Source organism: Acomys russatus, chromosome 27 (assembly GCF_903995435.1).
Source record: "Acomys russatus chromosome 27, mAcoRus1.1, whole genome shotgun sequence".
NCBI lineage: Eukaryota > Metazoa > Chordata > Mammalia > Rodentia > Muridae > Acomys > Acomys russatus.
Genome location: NC_067163.1, coordinates 30,278,566 through 30,297,153, shown reverse-complemented (window position 1 = coordinate 30,297,153; position 18,588 = coordinate 30,278,566). Strand labels below are relative to the sequence as shown.

The 18,588-nt window shown below is 43.4% G+C and overlaps 1 protein-coding gene across 3 annotated transcripts in view; it reads left to right on the top strand.

Moving 5' to 3' along the window:
* Mtus1 (microtubule associated scaffold protein 1) overlaps positions 1–18,588 on the top strand; it is a 94,871-nt gene that overhangs the window by 38,667 nt on the left and 37,616 nt on the right. Inside the window, exon 5 of one of the 3 annotated variants that reach the window (XM_051169634.1) lies at positions 1,935–2,093. The exons of 1 other annotated variant lie outside the window; for it this stretch is intronic. In XM_051169634.1, the coding sequence (XP_051025591.1) occupies positions 1,935–2,093 (159 nt within the window). Of the gene's footprint in view, positions 1–1,934; positions 2,094–5,164; positions 5,624–18,588 lie in introns of those variants that run through there. One more of the 3 variants, XM_051169636.1, reaches the window with a different exon arrangement.

Here is an 18,588-nt window from a genome sequence, read left to right as displayed (position 1 = left end):
ATTCACAAGGATTCCAGTATGAACCGTTTTACAATCAGCTCTGTTGAAGTTTGGCGGCATTTTCATGTGACAGGTTCTTTAAAACGGTACTAATAAACTAAAGAACATGCATTCTACAGTCACTCGGATAACTTGCATAATTTTCTAAAAGCTTCATACTAGTTGCTGGTATGATCCATAGTATAAAAATACCTACCATACTCTGGTCAATCTCAGATTTTATTTAATTATTTGTTTAAAAATTTTTAATTTATTTTTTAAAGATTTTTTTTAAAAAATGCGTATTTTGCTTGGATGTATGTCTGTGCTCCACATGCATGCAGTGCCCCGGAAGGCCAGAAGGAGGTGTCAAACAGTTGTGAGCTGCTCCATGCACATTTTGGGGACCGAGCCCTGGTCCTTTGAAAGAGCAGTAGTAGCGCACTAAACATCCGAGCCACCTCTCCAGCCTCTTATCTTTTTTTGAGGGGGTGAAATGTTCTATCAGTAGTTTAACAGTTATTTTAAAGAAATTCTGAAACCTCAGAAGGGACAACGAGGAGCAGAAGATAATGACCTTGTGAGGCTTGGACGTTGGTGTAAATCTTGGCTCTCCTGCTTTCTATTTGTGTCCTGACCTTTGGCTACTTGCTAAGCCTCTCCAGAGCTCCAGTTTCTCGTTTGGCAGCATGGGGATGTTTGGCAGATAAGTCTCAGTGTGGGAATCATTTGGACCATGTAGGATATTTCCATCCCAGGCTCTCAAATGGTAGCTGCTACTGCTGCTAGCTAGGGCTGACGAAGTTGATGGTACTTGTTGTTGTTAGAGTTTTCGTGGATTTATTTTAGAGATGACACTCCCTCCCCACCCCCCACCGGATGTTGAGTTCCATGAAATCCCGAAATCAATCGGGAAAACCCATTGAAAGCTATGAACCACCTTCCTGGGGTCTAGCCGTTGTGATCTATTTAAAGGTTATGATGCTACAAGATTCTAGGCAACATTGGCTCTAAATAAAACAGGCTCGCTGTTTATGAGGAAGATGTCACACACACCTTAGCATTTCTATTATTACTGTAGTCCCGACACTCGTGGGAACTGTTTGGGGTACCATGGGCGTCCAAGCTGTGTTTATCCAGTTCTCTGACTGTTTTACACAGCATCCCTGTCAGGTGCCATGGTGTCTGCCTCTGGAAGTAAAAACACTTGGTCCTTCTGTGACCTTTTATAAATATAGCCTTGGGCAGCGTGGCTTTCCGCATCTCCTTTCTCGAGTGTTGGGAAGTGGTTGAAAGCTACAGAAGTACTCTGGGGAGGAGGGTTGTGATGCTGCCGTGCTGTGCGCCTGCCATCTTTCCTCATTGCATGTCAATTAGATACATGAACAATTTGATGCTTTGTCATACGAAGGGTAGATCTCTTGGTGAATCCCACTGTGACAATGGCTACCTTTTTTGCTGGGAACTGGATCTCGTCACATGAATATGTTCCAGACAGAAGGGTGTTAAGTGTAGAAATTAATAAAAGCACCATAAATATAGACCTGAGCAGAGAAGGTCTTTCCAGGAACACAGGTGTAATAACAGAAATTAATAATTATGACAGCACATGATTTGAGCTTTCTTTTGTCAGATCATTACAAACTGTGGTAAGAACAAAGCCAGATGTCGCCATCAGCACACTTGCTCTGTGTAGCCCTCTCAAAAACTAGCAAAACAGAGCCAGCCCCCACAGTAGATGCTAAAAGGCCGTATTATTCAAGACACCTCTGTCAAAATTCTTATTACATTATTTTAACTGAAAAAGAAAAGTCAGTACACAAAATTTATGAGAAACCAAACAAGACCCCTAAATAGCCGAAACCAATCTTTTGTAGGGGAAAACAAAGGAGTCTGGAGGCACCCTAATTTTTGCTTTCAATCCTGTAATTAAAATTGTCTGGTGCTGTCACAAGGTCGATACATAGAGCAATGCCATGGAAGAGCCCAGAAAGGAACCCATGGGCACACAGTCCATTGCCCAAACCACCGAGTAGAAGAACCATCATCTCTTCAACAGACAGTGAAGTTGAACCTTCATCTTACCTCACAAACAGAAAACAACTCAAATTACAGTAAGACCTGAAACTGAAAAAACTCAGAAGGCAAAGCTTCATGGCTTTGTCATTGGTTGTGATTTCTTAGATTGATACCAGAAGCACGTGATGAGCAAAGTTGGAGAAGTGGGACTGACTGTACCAAGCTCAAAGCCTTTTGTGTAGCAAGGGAGGCAGTTGGTGGCAGAGCAGGTGGCCTACATGCCGTATGCCCAATAAAGGCTGGATTAACAAGGAAAATAAAGAAAGAAAAGATAGAAGTGATCTTCCATGTTCCTTGCAGCATTTTCCCCAATAACTGGATGTAAGGATAACTTAAATATCTATATACATGAAGAAAATGTGGTATATCCGTGCACTAGAAAACTATTCACAGTACTGTACAAACAAAGGAAGTGAGGCCAAGAGGATGGCTCGGTGAGCAAAAAAAGTACTTGCTGTGAAAGCACAAAGAACATGTCCCACAAGTGTCTGTAACCCAGTAGTGTTGTGTAGGGGGAGAAGGGAGACAAGGCACAGAATCTCTGCAAACTCAGGTAGCAGAGGAAGAAAAAAAAAAACTGTTTCAAATAATGGCTCTTGAAGACTGGCACTAGGGGTCGTCCTCTGACCTCTATATGCACCCTGGCGTGGGAGTCCTTCACAGCTACTGATGCTCAGGCCTACTGTGCACAGAGAGAAGGGAGTCTTGCTTACTTCGCTTACCTTCAGTGTCTAAAGCAGCCAGCATGTGCAACGGCTTCTCGACACTGGCAGTGCTTGCCAAGAAACGGGAAGTTGCTGTTAGGTGGAGTTACAGAAGATGAGGACACTGTTACAACACTGTTGCAACACATGTAGTTACGGCATAGTTCACAGCAGCTTGGCTTAAAATGTGTTGAGAGGAGATTTTGTTGTCCTTGCTATAACAACAGATATGAATCCAAAAGAAATAACTGAGCTGGAAAAATACGTATGGGTAAAAAAATGCAAAAAAGGAATGCTGACTTTGCACCCTCTGTTTGGCCTTTTTGTTTTGTTTTTTTGGTTTTCTTTACGTGCATACCTAGCAGATGATGAATAAAGAACAGGAGCTCACACACTGCACTGGAGTGTAAATTTAGGAGCTATTGTGTAGGGCACAGCCTTGGTAAACTCAGGATATAACATGATCAGTAATGAGCCTAGGAAGAGACTGTCTTGTTTTATTACTTTTCAGAATTCTAGGAGAAATGGAGGCTAGAGGAATGGGTCAATTTTGCTATTCAAAAACAAGCAACAACACCAACAACAAAAACAAGAAACAAACAAAAAAACTACACCATGAAAATCCAACTGCAAGTCTAATCCTTATGAACTGTTCCATCTTAAGTGCTAAGCTTTGCTTCATGTGGTTTCCTGTCATTTTTGCTGAACCTTATGCTGATTCTTAATGACTTTACCAACACCTGATACCTTTTTTCTTTGTTGCACTCATGCTAGCTGGCCACCAGGGGGCAGATGATGTTTTTGGAAAGATTTGAATGTGTCTAGTTTGAGGCTTGCATCTAAGCACGCTTTTTGTTGTTTTCTGAGACAGGGTTTCTCCCTGTAACCCTGGCAGTTCTAGACCTTGCAGACCAGGCTGGCCTGGAACTCACAAGAGATTTACATGCCTCTGCTACCCCCGCCCCCTGCCCCTGCCGCCCCTGCCCCCTCCGCCCCGCGGGCCCCCCTCCCCTCGCTTGGTTTTTCTTTCCCATTGACATTCTTTTAGAAGAAAAAGGTTATTATTTAATGTGGGGGGGGGGGGGTTAGCTAATGATAGTGTTTATTTTATTTGTATGTGATGGGTGTTTTGCTTGCATGCATGTGTGTGCACCACATGCATGTATGGTGCCTGGAAGGGCCAGAAGAGGGAATTGTATCCCTTAGGACTGGCATTTCAGATGTTTATGAGTTGTCATGTGGGTGCTGGGAACTGAACATGGGTCCTCTGGACATCTAGCCATCAACTTCTGAGCCCTCTCCTTCAACCCCTTAAAATCAGAGTTTTTATAAAAGTAACAAATTGGAGAAAGGTGTCTAGATGTTCTAAAAATAAAAACCTGTGATTTAACAGAGGAAAACTGTACCTGAAGGTCCGTTTCTTTGACTCTAATAGCAGCTCTCCACCTATGGATGGAACCTTTGTTGGGGTGTGTGACCCTTGCCCAGGGGTCACCTAAGACCACCAGAAGCACTGGTGTTTACGTTACGATCCACAACAGTAGCAAAATTACAGTTATGAAGTAGCAAGGGAATGATTTCATGGCTGGAGATCACCACAACATGAGGAACTGCGTTAAAGGGTTTGCAGCACTAGGAAGGTTGAGACCACTGCTCTAATCCCACAGTTACTGGTGCCTCTGTTGCCATGGATGCGGCTCCTTCAGGAGATGCTTGGTTGTGGGTGCATTTGTTCATCCCCACAGTGGCCCTCTGGGGGTTTATTCCTATCCTCTGACATGACGGGGCTAACAGCTCAAATTTCCCTTCCCTCCTGTCCTCTGCCCTCTGCAGTTCTCAGATGCTGTGCAGGACTTCTGAAAGAGCAATTGCTTTCGGTCAATTTTAACTGTACTTAGTGAGTTGTTTATGGTTTAAAATTTCTTTGTCTTATGAAATTGTTTGCTTACTCTCAGAAGCAGACCTGGAACAGAAATTGCACTAACCTTTCATTTTTAGTGCGGTCCTTAACACATGAGAATTAGAGCTGCGATTTTGACAACCTGTCATTAGCACACTAAAACAGGTTGTTTATGTTAAGGGTTGGAAGTATCCATTGGCTTGAAGGTTTTGGGTTGTTTGCTTAATTTTTTAATCCAAGTAATCAGGTTTACATACAGCTTCATAGGTAAAATACCTGGAAAGTGCTCGGGGATAATAGTGTGAATCTGTGCAGTTTTTAAAAAATTGAATCAGTTCAAACTGCTTTGATGAAATCTTATTTTTTGCCAAGCTAATAAATAGACATTAGGCATGTGAGGGCGGTTAATTTCCTTTAGCCTTGTTCCAAGTAGTGACAGGATCTGCGACACCATTGGCTGTTACATAAAGCTCCGGAGACCACCCACTTTCTCCTCCCCTTTCCCATCCCCGATGGGAACCACAACAACCCAAGGCATGTACAGTGTGATGTAACACCACAGAGGCCCTCGCTTCCGGAACCCGCTCCTCACAGCTCCTGCTCAGACGAAGGGCATTGTTTTTAGCAACATCTGGGAGTGCAAACGGAAGCCTGGAGCCCTGGGATAGCAAGCTCTAGCTTTTCTTTTTTCCTCTGGGTGGCCTGTCGTGAGCTATGTAGGTTTGTTTTTCTCTGGCTGTTATCTCTTGGCTTGGAAGATCACTTAGTCGAAAAGAGGCAGCATGTGATGGTCCCTGGTAGCTGCGTCCCCTGCGAAGTTCTCCCGCTTGATCTGAAGACATGTTGTTGTCTCCCAAATTTTCCTTATCCACCATCCACGTCCGCCTAACTGCCAAAGGACTGCTTCGAAACCTTCGGCTTCCTACGGGGCTCAGGAAGAGCACTGTCATTTTCCACACAGGTTGGTAGTGCGCAGTTCTCGGCTCAGAGCTCCGTATGGGAGGGGCAGGCTGGTGAACTCGCAAGTGCTTCTCAGGTTTCTATGGAGACAGATAATTGGGAAATAAAGCTCTTTTTAATGAGAGGCCTAACCAGTGACAATATAAGCAGTTTTTTTTTTTCTCTTGTGTTGGGTGGGAGGGTACTTGTGTTTTGTGCAGGCAGCTGTGGGCTTGTCTGTGTTTACCGATGCAGGATCGTTGCCGGGGGGAACTTTGTGGTGCTCTTCTCTGCCACCAAATCTGTAAAAACAACACCTGTTAATTCGCATCTATCTTCAAATGATTTTTGGAAATAGGATGTGAACATATTAAGACAATTGCTCTTTGCACTGAGAAAGGAGATGGTTTCTTTGGTTTTATTTTGCAGTTTCTCACTCAGATGGAAAGGCTATCTATTTCAGGATAAGAAAAGACCTCCACATTGCAAACACCTCTAAAATCACCCTGATGCTCTTGGAAGGCCAGGAAGAGGACCACAAATAATTATAGCTTTCCAGTTTGCCTAGTGAGGACAATTGTGAACATAGAATATTGTCCTTGGTGTTTCTGTTTGCAGCTGCTTTTCTTTTCTTTTCCCCGCCTCTTTTTGGTGCCTAAGATAGAAAAGTTAGTGCACCCCTCCAGGCATATGTAAACCCGGCTGCTTGTGTTCCGACTGCATTGCCTGGTGGTGGTGGTGCCTCTCAATTTTGCCAAGGATTACAATGATCGTAAATTGAGTTGATTTTTGTTCTGTGATGGTTTATGTGTCCTTATACTTGGTTGGGGCTGCTGATTTTAACAGGCTGTCTTGCTTAGTGAGCATGTGACTGATTTTTTTTTTTTTTTTTTTGCCATGTATGTGTTTTCCTGTGTACCTCTTGTTTTTTCAGTTGGCTCATCACTATCCGTGGTGATTTTTTTTTTTTTCTTTTCCTGCTAACTGCTTTTCATTTTCCCACAGGCATCTGATTCCCTTTGGGATAATTTTGATTCCCCCCCCCCCCCCTTCTCCAGCATCCCTTCCTCATTTCATAACTCCCCTTGATCTGGCACTTGAGTTGGATGGCTTAAAGCTGGGTCCAACCATGGCCCCTCTTCCAGTCCCAATGCCACCATGATTCTTCCAGCTCTTTTAAAACAAAAAACAAAAAACAAAACTAAAAAGGTGGGGGCCATGGGTGGAGCTCAGTGCCCTCTGAGGCCTTGGCTTTAATTGCCTGTACCCCCACCCCCAAATGACAAATATATAAAAGGTGAGAAACACAAGTGTGCTTGTTTCCCCCCCCCATGTAATTTTCATCCTATTCTCCCCCCCCCAGCTCTTCCCAGGTCCTCCCCATCTCCCTACCTATACAAAGAAGTATACTTTGTTACCAATAATTTCTATGTACCAAACAGGCTCAAGTAACTTTTAGTATTAAAAATTTTAAACTAATGTAGGACCTGCTCTAAGGTAAAAAGACAGGGAGCGGAAGGTGGCTATGATCCAATTACATGATATATGTAAGAGATTTCCAAAGAATAAATTTTCATAATAAAACCAGAAGAAGGAGGTCTTAGGGTACCATATCGTCCTAATGTGCCTTTTTCTGGTGACTTCTTGCCCCAACCCCCACCCCCAGAGCATCACCGGCACAGTTTCTTGGTTGTCTTTCCTAGCCTCAGGGTTAGGCAGAACTGGAAGCCTGGTATCTGTTTTATTGCTGGCCTTTGTAAGGTTAATATATCTTAGAGTTTCGTGTTTGCCCACTTCATTCTTTTGTGTGTGGGGTAGGTTCTCAGGATGGAACGGGGGTGGGGGGTGGGTGGGGCCTGTATATGTGAAGCTGCCTCTTTACTCCTGAGCCACACACCCAGCTTTTATTCCACTCCTTTTAATAGAAGCAGCCCATTGCTCGAGTGAACAACGCTTTATTTTTACCAGCTGATGTCTTACATTCATTCGTTTGTAACGTTTTGGTGAAGCAGGTAGTTTGAGCAAAAGACAGAAGGCCTGAAGGACTGGAGTTTTGTTAATAGTGGGTTTTTTTTTTTTTTTTTTAATCATGTATTATTTTCTGAGTGCACGCAAGTTTTTTAAAGTCTGTTTGCAGGGAGTCGTGATGCTTGAGGCTAGAATGAACATATCAGTGAACAAGTGCGTCTTACTTTACACCAGGAAGCCTGAGGCTTCTGTTCTGTTCTGAGAGACCTGAACAAACGTGCCCATGGGCACACAGTAAGTAGTGGAGATGGGGCCAAAAGCTGCGAGCTCTGTTTAGTTGTTTTTCTTTTACTGTTGATTTATTATAATTTATTCAGATTACATCTCATTGTTATCCCCTCCCTTGTATCTTCCGATTCCCACCCTCCCTCCTTCTTCTGCCCTATTTCCCCTCCCCTAGACCTCTGACAAAAGGGAACCTCCTCCTCTACCATAAGACCACAGCCTATGCGGTAGATTTTTTTTTTAACCTTAAAGATCTCCACTACCCCGCCCTCACTATGAATGCTGTTTTAACTCCTAGCACCAGAAAACTAATGGTGAAGGAGAGCACTTCATGAGAAGAAAGCACACTAAGCTTCTGAAAAGAATCTGAGGCTGAGGAGTGTTCGTTCCCTCTTCATGTAAAAGTTGGGTGTAGTGGCAGCATGTATACTACTCCCAGTGCTGGGGACACAGATGCAGGAGGACACCTGAGGTTAGATGGTCAGCCAGTAGAGTCAAACTGGTGAGCTCTACCATCAGGGAGAGAGACCCTGATCCAAAAACTAGTGTGGGGAGGTAATGCAAAGGACTTCTGAGGCTGACCTCTGACCTCCACATCTGAAAGCTCACAAGTGCATGCATGTACACATAGGAACACAGAAAAGAACACTGTATTGTAATAGTAATAATTTTAAGTAAAAATACTTAAAGAAATTAATTCTAATGTTTCTAGTTGTCCCTAGTAAGGCTCTTTGGTGAGTTCATCAGCCTCGTGCCATTTTAAGGTCAGAGAAATTGTCTAAAAATTGATTGTTGACATCATTGTGTCTGGTTTGATCGATAATTGGATTTGTAAGCACTGACTTGTTTATATTCCTAGTAAAGGAAGTGCCCTTTTTGCCTTAGATGGGCTGGTGACCTGGATCCCAAGAGTGCTGGGATAAGATGGTGTTGACTCTACTGGTAACTGAGTGTATGACTGCCTTCACTTCCTAGGGCTACAAACTGTAGCAGCCACATGCTCTGCTTTCCAAGGTCTTTGGGCCTCAAATGCCATGGACTTCCTAGCTTTGGGCCCTTCAATTCTGAAGGTACTATTAACACTTGCAAATTAATCATAACTAACTGCCTCCCCAAATCCAATTAATCTTGTTGGCTTGTTTCTTTTTATGACATCACGTTTCTTATCTGGCCCTCAAACTTGAGTCATCTTGTTATTCATCCTTAGTTATCCACAACAATTGGTTATAAAATCTTAAGACTCCACCCTTGGCGTTGATCCTTGGTTTCACTCTCACCACCCTCCTTCAGGCACTTAGGATAAAGCTTTCTCTATTGTGGGGAATGGAGGAGCTGGGGATTGAACCCAGGACCTCCTGCTTCCACGCATGTGCTTTAGCACTGAGCTACATCCTAAGCTTGCTCTTGCCGGTGAAACAATACCAAAATCCTGACAGTGTCCTGTCAACAATGCTAACAACTGGTAGAGCTTTCTAGAAGGCTTCATATTTGCTCTGTGAAAGCAGCCTTTCCTCTGATTTTAACCTGCTTCTCACATTACAAGATTCATGTCACGTCTAAGGATCTGTTGGGCACAGGCCGTATGCCAGGCACAAGGCTTGGTGCTGAGAAAATCTCCAGGAGTAGGTCCCACACAGCCCTTTGCCTTCCTCAAACCCATAATTGGACAAGAGACAGGTAATCATGGTAGGGTGTGGCCTGGGCCCTCAGGCGGTTCTTGGCAGGTTCTTGCTACCTTTGTGCAGGTGTTCCGCAAGTGCCTTTCAACTCCAGTCCTTAGGATAAGTGGAACTCCGAGAAATACAAAGTATTCCAGATGAAGAAAATAATGTCAACGCCTAGAGAGGTGAGGGCAGGTGACTCCTTCAAAGAAAGGGGGAAAAAAAAATGGCAATATTTCTGAGCAAACCCTGTGGTGAGAGAGAGGCTGGGAACAGACTACTGGTCAAAGCCTGGAACAAGTGTGTGCACAGTGCATTGTGGTAAATTATTATCGACAAAGTATGTCACTGAATTAGAGGTGTGATTTTTTTTTTTTTTTTGGTAATTATGGACTGGGAAAAAAAAAAAAAAAAAGCAAAGCACTCTGGCCGGGATGTGGTGTGGTAACTGAAAGAGATGTCAGACATGGATAAAGACTCAAGATGAGGGAGGGGCCCTGAAAGTGTGGGATGGCCTCACTGATTGTCCCAAGTTTCTGTCAAGAGTTACTTCCTGACAAAATGTTAAGCTAAGCTAAGTGAAATTTTGGTCTTTATCACAGTTTTCTGATGGCTCAGTCAGTATAAAAGAAACACATTTGTAAGTATAAATAGTCTTTGCCTCTCAGTTCAGTTTTCCTTCCAAGCTGGAAATAGACCCATATTAATTATCACAGACTGTATCTCTTGATCCTCAAACACTTAATGCCCTCTATGACACAAGTGAAGGCAATTCATTACAATATGAATTTTGAATTGTTTTTGCTGAGCTAGTGAAATAAAAAGTGATTGCTTGGTGCCCTGTAGCAGTTTCCTCCTATGGGAAGTTCTTTAAGACACAGGAAGTAGCTGAAACGGACCAGATGCACGAGCCTCCTTCCTTCTTGAGTTTATATAAGCATAAAGACTGTCCTTGGACACTCTCAGAAAAGCACAGCTGCCTAGAAGGGACTCAGGACTCAGCACCTGAACCAAATGACCTAGCAGAGACCCTCTCCTACCTGTTGAGCTGCCTGCTGGCTGGGCTATGAGCAGCTGGTTCCCACCCATCTCAGGTGGGCTTTTGCTGATGAAGCTACCTTTGAGTCATTGCTGCCTCTGTTAAGCAGCCCCAATAAAACTGAGCACTGCACTGCGCTGGACGTGGGTGATATCCTTACTTTGATGTGTTTGTTGGTGGTGTTCTGTCTGGGCTGAGTAGGCACTTGTTTGTCTCTCCCCAGGGCTAATCTGGGCATGTGGTAGTAGTAGCATGCCTGCCTAATGTGCAAAGCCCCGAGCTTGATCCCAGCACCTGAGTAGGGGTTGGAGGGGGTGGTCATGGCAACAAAAGGAAGTATTGATAAAGAGCAAAGCAGTATTAGAACAAAATACTTATTTACTTAAGGCGGTACTGAAGAACCACTTCGACTACCCAGCATGTGGATGCAATCTATTCAGTTACAGTAAAATTCATCAAATTACATTCTTGTACTAGGTGGTCACTTTGCAGACTTATTTTGGAATTGCTCTAGGCATGAAAACAGACATTTTAAGAAGTGTTGTGTCATGGCTCCCCATTCCCACCCCTACCCTCCCATTCCCCCTACCCCATCCCAACCCCCCCCCCCCGAGATAGAGCTGTGCTGTCCATGCAGCCTCTACTGTCATGTCTGCTCTTTCCTTAGCTCCCTTCCTCATGGGGGCCTGTCTCAGGCAGGAAACAAAGGAAAGGGGCAAGGAGATAGCTCCAGATCCCTTAAGCTTAGTCTTGGTCACATGGCTAAGATCCAAAAGAAAGATCTAAAAGAGAGAGAGAGGCTGAGAAACTGAGTGCTTGAGTGTTTGCTTTCTCTAGTTCCTGAAGTACATGTAGGTGTGTCTGTGCTCTAATAGCAGAACAGTTATTTCTCAGAGCCTATTTACTGGTCATTTAGGAATGAAGGCCAGAATATTATTTAACCAACAGCAGACCTTACCATTTTTACTTGTTGTCGGTGTTAAGTATTTATAATACTTGCACTTGTTTTGGTTTGCTTTTCTTTTGTTGCAATAAAACTCCGGCCAAAACCAAGGGATGCTATAGCAGGACCCTGGAGGCAAGAACTGAAGCAGAGGCCATAGAGAACACTGCTGGCTGGATGCTCAGCTACCTTTCTTACAAAGGCCAGGCCAACTTGCCAAGGGATGGAGCTGCTGAGAGTGGACCAGGCTCCCTAACATCAATTAGCAAATAAGACAGTGCCCCGCAGACGTGATCCTAAGCCAGTCTGATGGAGGTGACTTCTCAGGTAAGGAAGGGTCCCTCTTCACAGGCGACTCTAGTTTGTGTCAAGCCGAGAAAACTAGCTTCAGCTTTCCAGCTAGCTTATTATTGGATGAAGTCTTAATGTTTGGCTATAGTTGCTTGAAATACTTTAACTTTCCATTTTAAAATAATGCATTAAGGAAGGTGTTCTATATTTCAGATGTGTCTTTTACTACTATAAATATTTGCTTAGTAGAATAGTTATGGTTATTCTATTAATGTGCTGTTAAGATAAATATGTGCCTTTCTCAATTACCAACGTAATGGGTGTTATTGAAACCACTGTATAGTTTGCATTTTATATATAATATATACATACATACATACATACATACATACACACATCAATTTATATGTAAAAAGAGATTTGGTTATTTGTAGAACATATAAAGGGCCAGATTGAAGGACAACAGGTCACTGATGGATTTCTACCACACTTCACTGTCCTAAGGTGATGCCTTCACTGGTCTCTGACCGCACTGATAGTTACTTACTAGGAACATAGCGAATCACTATAATTAAAATCACATGCATTATGGCCGGGTGTTACGGTACATGCCTTTAATCCCAGCACCCAGCAGACAGAGGCAGATAGGAAGTTAAAGGCCATGTTAGTTTGCAAGCAAGGCCCAGGACAGCCAGACGAAGCGTCACAACGCATTGTTGTGACACCTTTAGCAACCAGCTTTAAAGAATGTCTTAGAGCTAATCTACTAGCAGTGTGTGCAGCTCTAAGCATGGTGCCAAGCATCTGTAATCTTAGCACTTGGGAGGCTGAGGCAGTATTGAGAGAGAGCGAGCAAGACCCTCTCCCACCCAGAATAAAAGTCGTGTATGCCCATTGTTGTGGTCTTAGTTAAAAAGACAACCGTTATGGTTTTTAATATTCCCTTCTTCATCCCCCTTAGCTGTACTGTTGATTATTTTGGAAGTACTTTCATCTGTGATTTTTGTAGCCCTGGGGAGAAGTAAGACTAAAAAAAAAAAAAAATCTTCTAGGGGCTGTGTTAGTTTTCTTTTCTATTGCTGTAGTAAAATGCATGACCCAGACAACTTATAAAGAAAGTTTCACTGGGCTTAGCGTACAGAGGATTAGAGTCTCTGGTGGCAGAAGGAAGGCTTGGTGGCAGGTGGCTGGAGCAACAGCTAAGAATGCTCATCTTTTTCCACAAGTGGGAAGCAGAGAGCACTAACTGGAAGTCTTCTGACACTTCAGAGCTTGTCCCTCCTGATACCCCTCCCCCAAAGCAAGACCCCACAGCCTAATTCTCCCCAAATAGCCACCAACTGGGGACCAAGTATTCAAAAGCCATAGGGCTGAGAGATTTTCCCTTTTCCCTGTGACTTTTTTTTTTTTTCTGTTACATTTAAAATTTTTATTTAACAGTTTATTTTTAGCTTCAGGATTTCTTTTTTCTCTTTGTACAGCTTATTATTTCTTTGACAAACTTATGCCCATTTGTTGTTTTCCTTATTTTGTTTCATTATCTGTTTCTGATTTCTTGTGGTTTATTGGCCTATTGTTCATAAAGCAATTGTTTTGAATTCTCTGTCAGGCAGCTTATAGATATCCATTTCCTTTTTTTTTGTTTTTTGTTTTTTTGTTTTGTTTTTGGTTTTTTTTATTAATTTATTCTTGTTACATCTCAATGTTTATCCCATCCCTTGTATCTTCCCATTCCTCCCCCCCCCCCCATTTTCCCATTATTCCCCTCCCCTATGACTGTTCCTGAGGGGGATTACCTCCCCCTATATATTCTCATAGGGTATCAAGTCTCTTCTTGGCTACCTGCTGTCCTTCCTCTGAGTGCCACCATTCCCTGTGACTTCTATAACCTGATTCTAGGTACGCCCCACGTGGGGAGGTCAATATTTTTAAAACATTGTTCTTTTTGTTGTTTACATTAATTATTCTTAATGTTGAATTTTTAACTGGCTATTTGAATTTTGTGTTCTTTTATAAGAATGTGCTTAACAATTATTCTGAGGTTGTAGGCTTTTTTGGGTTTTGGTTTTTTTTAACAACTTTGATACAGTTTGGAGACCCTGTGACCTTTAAGTGTGTTATGCCAACAAGTGTCCACAGTCAGCTGTTGGGTTTCAGACATGCCCTTTTATGATAAACACAATCGCAAAGTGATCTGAGCACGGGGGATGCCACCCACCCACAGGGTTTGGCCTTAGTGATTTAATAGTAATGGCATTGAGTTGGCTTAGCTCAGGATGTAAATGTCACAGAAGACACACTATTTACAAGTTTTAAGTCTTAATACTCTGGAGGAATAACTGAAAGAGGACCCTAGCAGGCTGCTATAGCTTGTTTGGGAGATCAGTTCCTAGTGGTGACAGGACATTGTTTGGGGTACTAGATCCTTCCATGTGTTTAATCAAAAAGGACATGTTATTAGTGCATGTTGTTACTTGTAAAATCAAAACCACCAGTGGCATAAGCAGGCTTTATGTTACTGAGCAGTGACTTAGGTCTCTGGTAAGTAAGGTTGGCAAGTTGAAAGGGTGAGACAGAAAACTACTATTAAAAACAAAAAACAAAAAACAAACAAACAAACAAAAAACCCTACTGTTAAGATGGAGATGAAAGGGTATGTTGGTGCATGCTTTAACCCCAGCACTTTGGACAAAAGAACAGGCATATGTTTGTGAGTTCAAGGCCAGCCTGGTCTACATAGCAAATTCCAGGATAGTTAGGGCTAAATACAGAGACACTGTCTTTAACTACTGTTGCCTGTGTGCTAGTCTAGCATGAGTGAAACACAGGGTTCAATCCCCAGCACCGTACAAACCACGCATGCCTGCCACCCTCGAGTTAATGGAGATGGAAGCAGGAGGATTACAGTCTCAAGGTCATTCTTGAATGCATAGCTGCATGTGTAAGCTAATGTTTGCTGACATAAGTACTAATAAATAGAAAATTTGAAAAGATTTGCATAGATTACCATCCATAGAGCTAGTGTGTGTGTGTGTGTTCATATTCCTGTGCGTTGGGGGCAGCCTTTAGGCTTGATTGCACCTTGAGAAAATTACAAGGCCAGTGATTAACCTGAAGAGGAGGTGAGTTTACAATGGGCTATTCTTGGAGATTCGGGAGCAGAGTGTGAGAGAAGGTTCTAATGCCTTCCTCACATGCCTCTCCGAGCTCCTCCCCTCATCCTGCACTTGTCCTCATTCCGCCTGTCAATCTACGGCTCCCAACTGGTAGCCGGTGCTGCACCGAGGCCAGCATCACCTGACTAACTGTGTGGGCCTCCTGTTCTGCCTCATATCTCCATTCATCTTTCCTGCCTGTTCTCACTGTCATGGAGCCCAGATTGTGGGCCTTGGGCCTCTCTTCTGGCCTCACTGCCTCTGGCTTGGCCCCTGCAGATCTTCCTTCCCCTCACAGGACCCTGCGCATCATTGTTCTCTGTTTCCTATGAGATAAAAGCTTGCAGGGTGTCCGTCCATGCCCTTGCCCCTCCTGTTTGTGCTCCCAGCAGCTTCATCTGATGTTCGCATTGGTGACTATGTTGAGATGCACAGGCATTGGGGCCTTTGAGTCTCTGCCTTTGTGTCGTCAGTTCCTGGCAACCTCCTTCACTTATCTGTCTGCCACATGAGCAAATTCAGCCCAATCTCTGCCCCCCCCCACACACACCTAGGACATTCCATGCCTGCACTCCCACCCCACTGTGTGTATATGATTCCAGCGTCTGATCACCATATGCTACACTCCCAAGGCTGGTGACATACTTCTGTCTGCAGCACGGGTTTCTTAAAAGCAAGGACCGGTTTATTAAGCTGCGTTCTCCAGACAGCTGCAGAAGGCAGAGCAGCTATTTAGGTAACCATTGCATATCTGGGTGCTCAGTATTAGAAAACAGGTCCCCACTGATTCTCATTTTAACACTTTACGTGGAGTCTTGCAGGGCACAATCCCATCACCAGATGTCAGGGAGACACCGACTGCAAGAGCAAGTGCATGGCATTCCTATTGGAACTTTCAGATGTGGGGTTGATAATAGTGCAGAAACATGGGTCCCATTTGGCTGTGTTGGCTGGTAGAGGTTCGGGTTGTCTTTCTGCATCCCAGAGCAATAGCAATGCTATCCCCAGAGATGGTCCCTGCTGGGCTCCCAGTGCCCACCCCGACCCTGTCATGGTAGATTATAATGAGTAATAGTGAGCAGGCCAACATGTGTAGAGAAATAGATGCGCCTGTAGATGTCTTTCATGCTTCATGAAGTGCAAGACACTCTTACTGGTCTTTTCTGTGATGAGATTTGAATGACTAGGAAAACAAGCAGATTTTATAAATGGATGCCGTGTTTGGCCGGAAGGTGGGTTTCCCCTCAGCTGTTCTATGTCCTAGTTAGGCTTTGAGTTTGGGGTGTGGGGCGTAAGCCTCTCTCTAAAAGATGTTTAGTAATGAGGTGGGGAGGGGGGATCTGTCTATCTAATGGAGTGACATGCTTTCTGTAAGATGACAAATTAACCCATTCAGCTAGTTACTTAGCTGTTTTTCAAGTGAGAATTTTTATTATTTTTCTTTTTGTTGAAAATACAATTCTCTTCTTATACAGTATATCCTGATTAAAATCTCTCCCACCCCCACACTCCTTCCAGTTCCTGCCCCCGTTTCCTCCCTTTTAGATACATTCTGTTTCTGTCTCTCATCAGAAAAGAGCAGGCTTCTAAAAAAAAATAAATAAATAAGAAATGAACATGGCAAAATAAAACATAAGACGGAGCAAAAACTATCATATCAGAATTGGACACAGCAACACAGTGGGAGGAAAAGAGACCCAAAAGCAGGCGCAAGAGTCAGAGATCCACTTATTGTCACAGTCAGGAGTCCCATAAAAATGCTAAGCGAATAGCTATGATACAAACTTGGAGGGTCTGGTAGACCCGTGTGTGCTTGCTGCCTCGATCTTTATGAGCTCATATGCGCCTCGCTAAGTTGATTCACAGAACCTTGTTCTACTGGAGTCTTCCATCCCCTCTGGATCTTTCTGACCCCTCTTCCTCAGTGCTCCCTGCACTCAGAGGAGGAAGGATTTGATGGAGACCTCCAATTAGGTCCTCTCATGGAATGTCTGGCTGTGGGTCCCCCTGTATCTGTTCCCATCCCCTGCTGGAGGAAGCCTCTCTAATGATGACGGGATAAGATACTAGTCTGTGAGAATAGCTTTAGGATTCATTTTATTGATACCTATTTTTCTTTTTTAAGACTAGTCATGTTTGGTTTTTACCCTAGGTCACTGGTTCTTGGTTACCCTAAGCAGTGTCAGGCACAGGTTCCCTCTCTTGGAGTGGGCCTTTCAGTCAAATCAGATCTTGGTTGAGTACTCCCAAAATCCCTCTGGCACCATTTCGCCACTTCCCTGGCATATTTTGCAGGCAGAATAGATGGCAGGTCAAAGGTTGGTGTTGATATTTCTCTTTCAGTAGCCTGCAGAGTACCTTCCTGCACCAAAGACACTAGAGTGTAGGTGGGACTGTTCCAGCTTTACTTCCTCGTGTTCAATGAATTGTGTGGGTGTTGTCCTTGGCAATGAGAGCTACCATTTGTCTTACCAATAGCCTGTGTTGTTTGGGATGTCTTAGCCTGTGTTCTTTGGGAATTTCTGTGGGACCCCCTTGGCAACAATTCAATTTAAAGCAACCCAGTCCCACCACTGGCAGACTTGCCTGGTGACAAGAGATGCCCTGTTGAGGCTCCATCATCCCTGTTAGTAGGAGTCCTCATTAGGATCACCTTTATACATTCCAACGTGTTTCCACTGCACTAGGTTTCCAAATGTTCCTCCATTCCAGGCATCTCTCCTCATCCTCATCCTCTCCCTCCACTCCATCTACTCCCCACCTAATCTCTATTCTCCTGTCCCCATCTGCCAGAAAAATATCTATTTCCCACTCATAGGGAAATCTGTGCGCCACCCCACCCCCAGGCCCCTCCTCTTTACCTAACCCCTCCGAATCTACAGATTGTAGTTTGATTATCATTTATTTATTGGCTAATATCTCTTTTTAAGCAAATATATACCATATTTATCTTTCTGGGTCTGGGTTACCTCACTCAGGATGACTTTTTTTCTAGTTCATTAACCTGCAAATTTTATGTCATTAAAAAAAGAAATAGTTGAGTAGTATTCCATTGTGCAAATGTACCACATTTTGTTTATCCATTCTTCTGTTGAGGGATATCTAGGTTGTTTCAGTTTCTGGCTATTATGAATAGAGCTGCTATGAACATAGTTGAGCAAGTGTCCTTGTGGTAGGATGTAGCATCCTTTGGGTATACGCCCAGGAGTGGTCTAACTGGATCTTTAGGTAGATCAATTCCCAGTTTTCTGAGGAATCTACATATTGATTTCCGTAATGGCTGTACAAGTTTGCACTTCCACTAGCAATGGACGAGTGTTCCTCTTGCTCTACATTCTCTCCAGCATGAGCTGTCACTTGTGTTATTGATCTTAGCCATTCCTGACACATGTAAGATGGAACCTCAAAGTACTTTTGATTTTCATTTCCCTGATGGCTAAGGACATTGAACATTTCTTTAAGTGTTTCTCAGACATTGGAGTTTCCTCTATTGAGAATTCTGTTAGATCTGTACCCCATATTTTAATTGTATTATTTGGTTTTTTGAGATCTAGTTTCTTGAGTTCTTTATATATTTTGGACATTAGTCCTCTATCAGATGTGTAGTTGGTGAAAATCTTTTCCCATTCTGTAGGCTGCCACTCT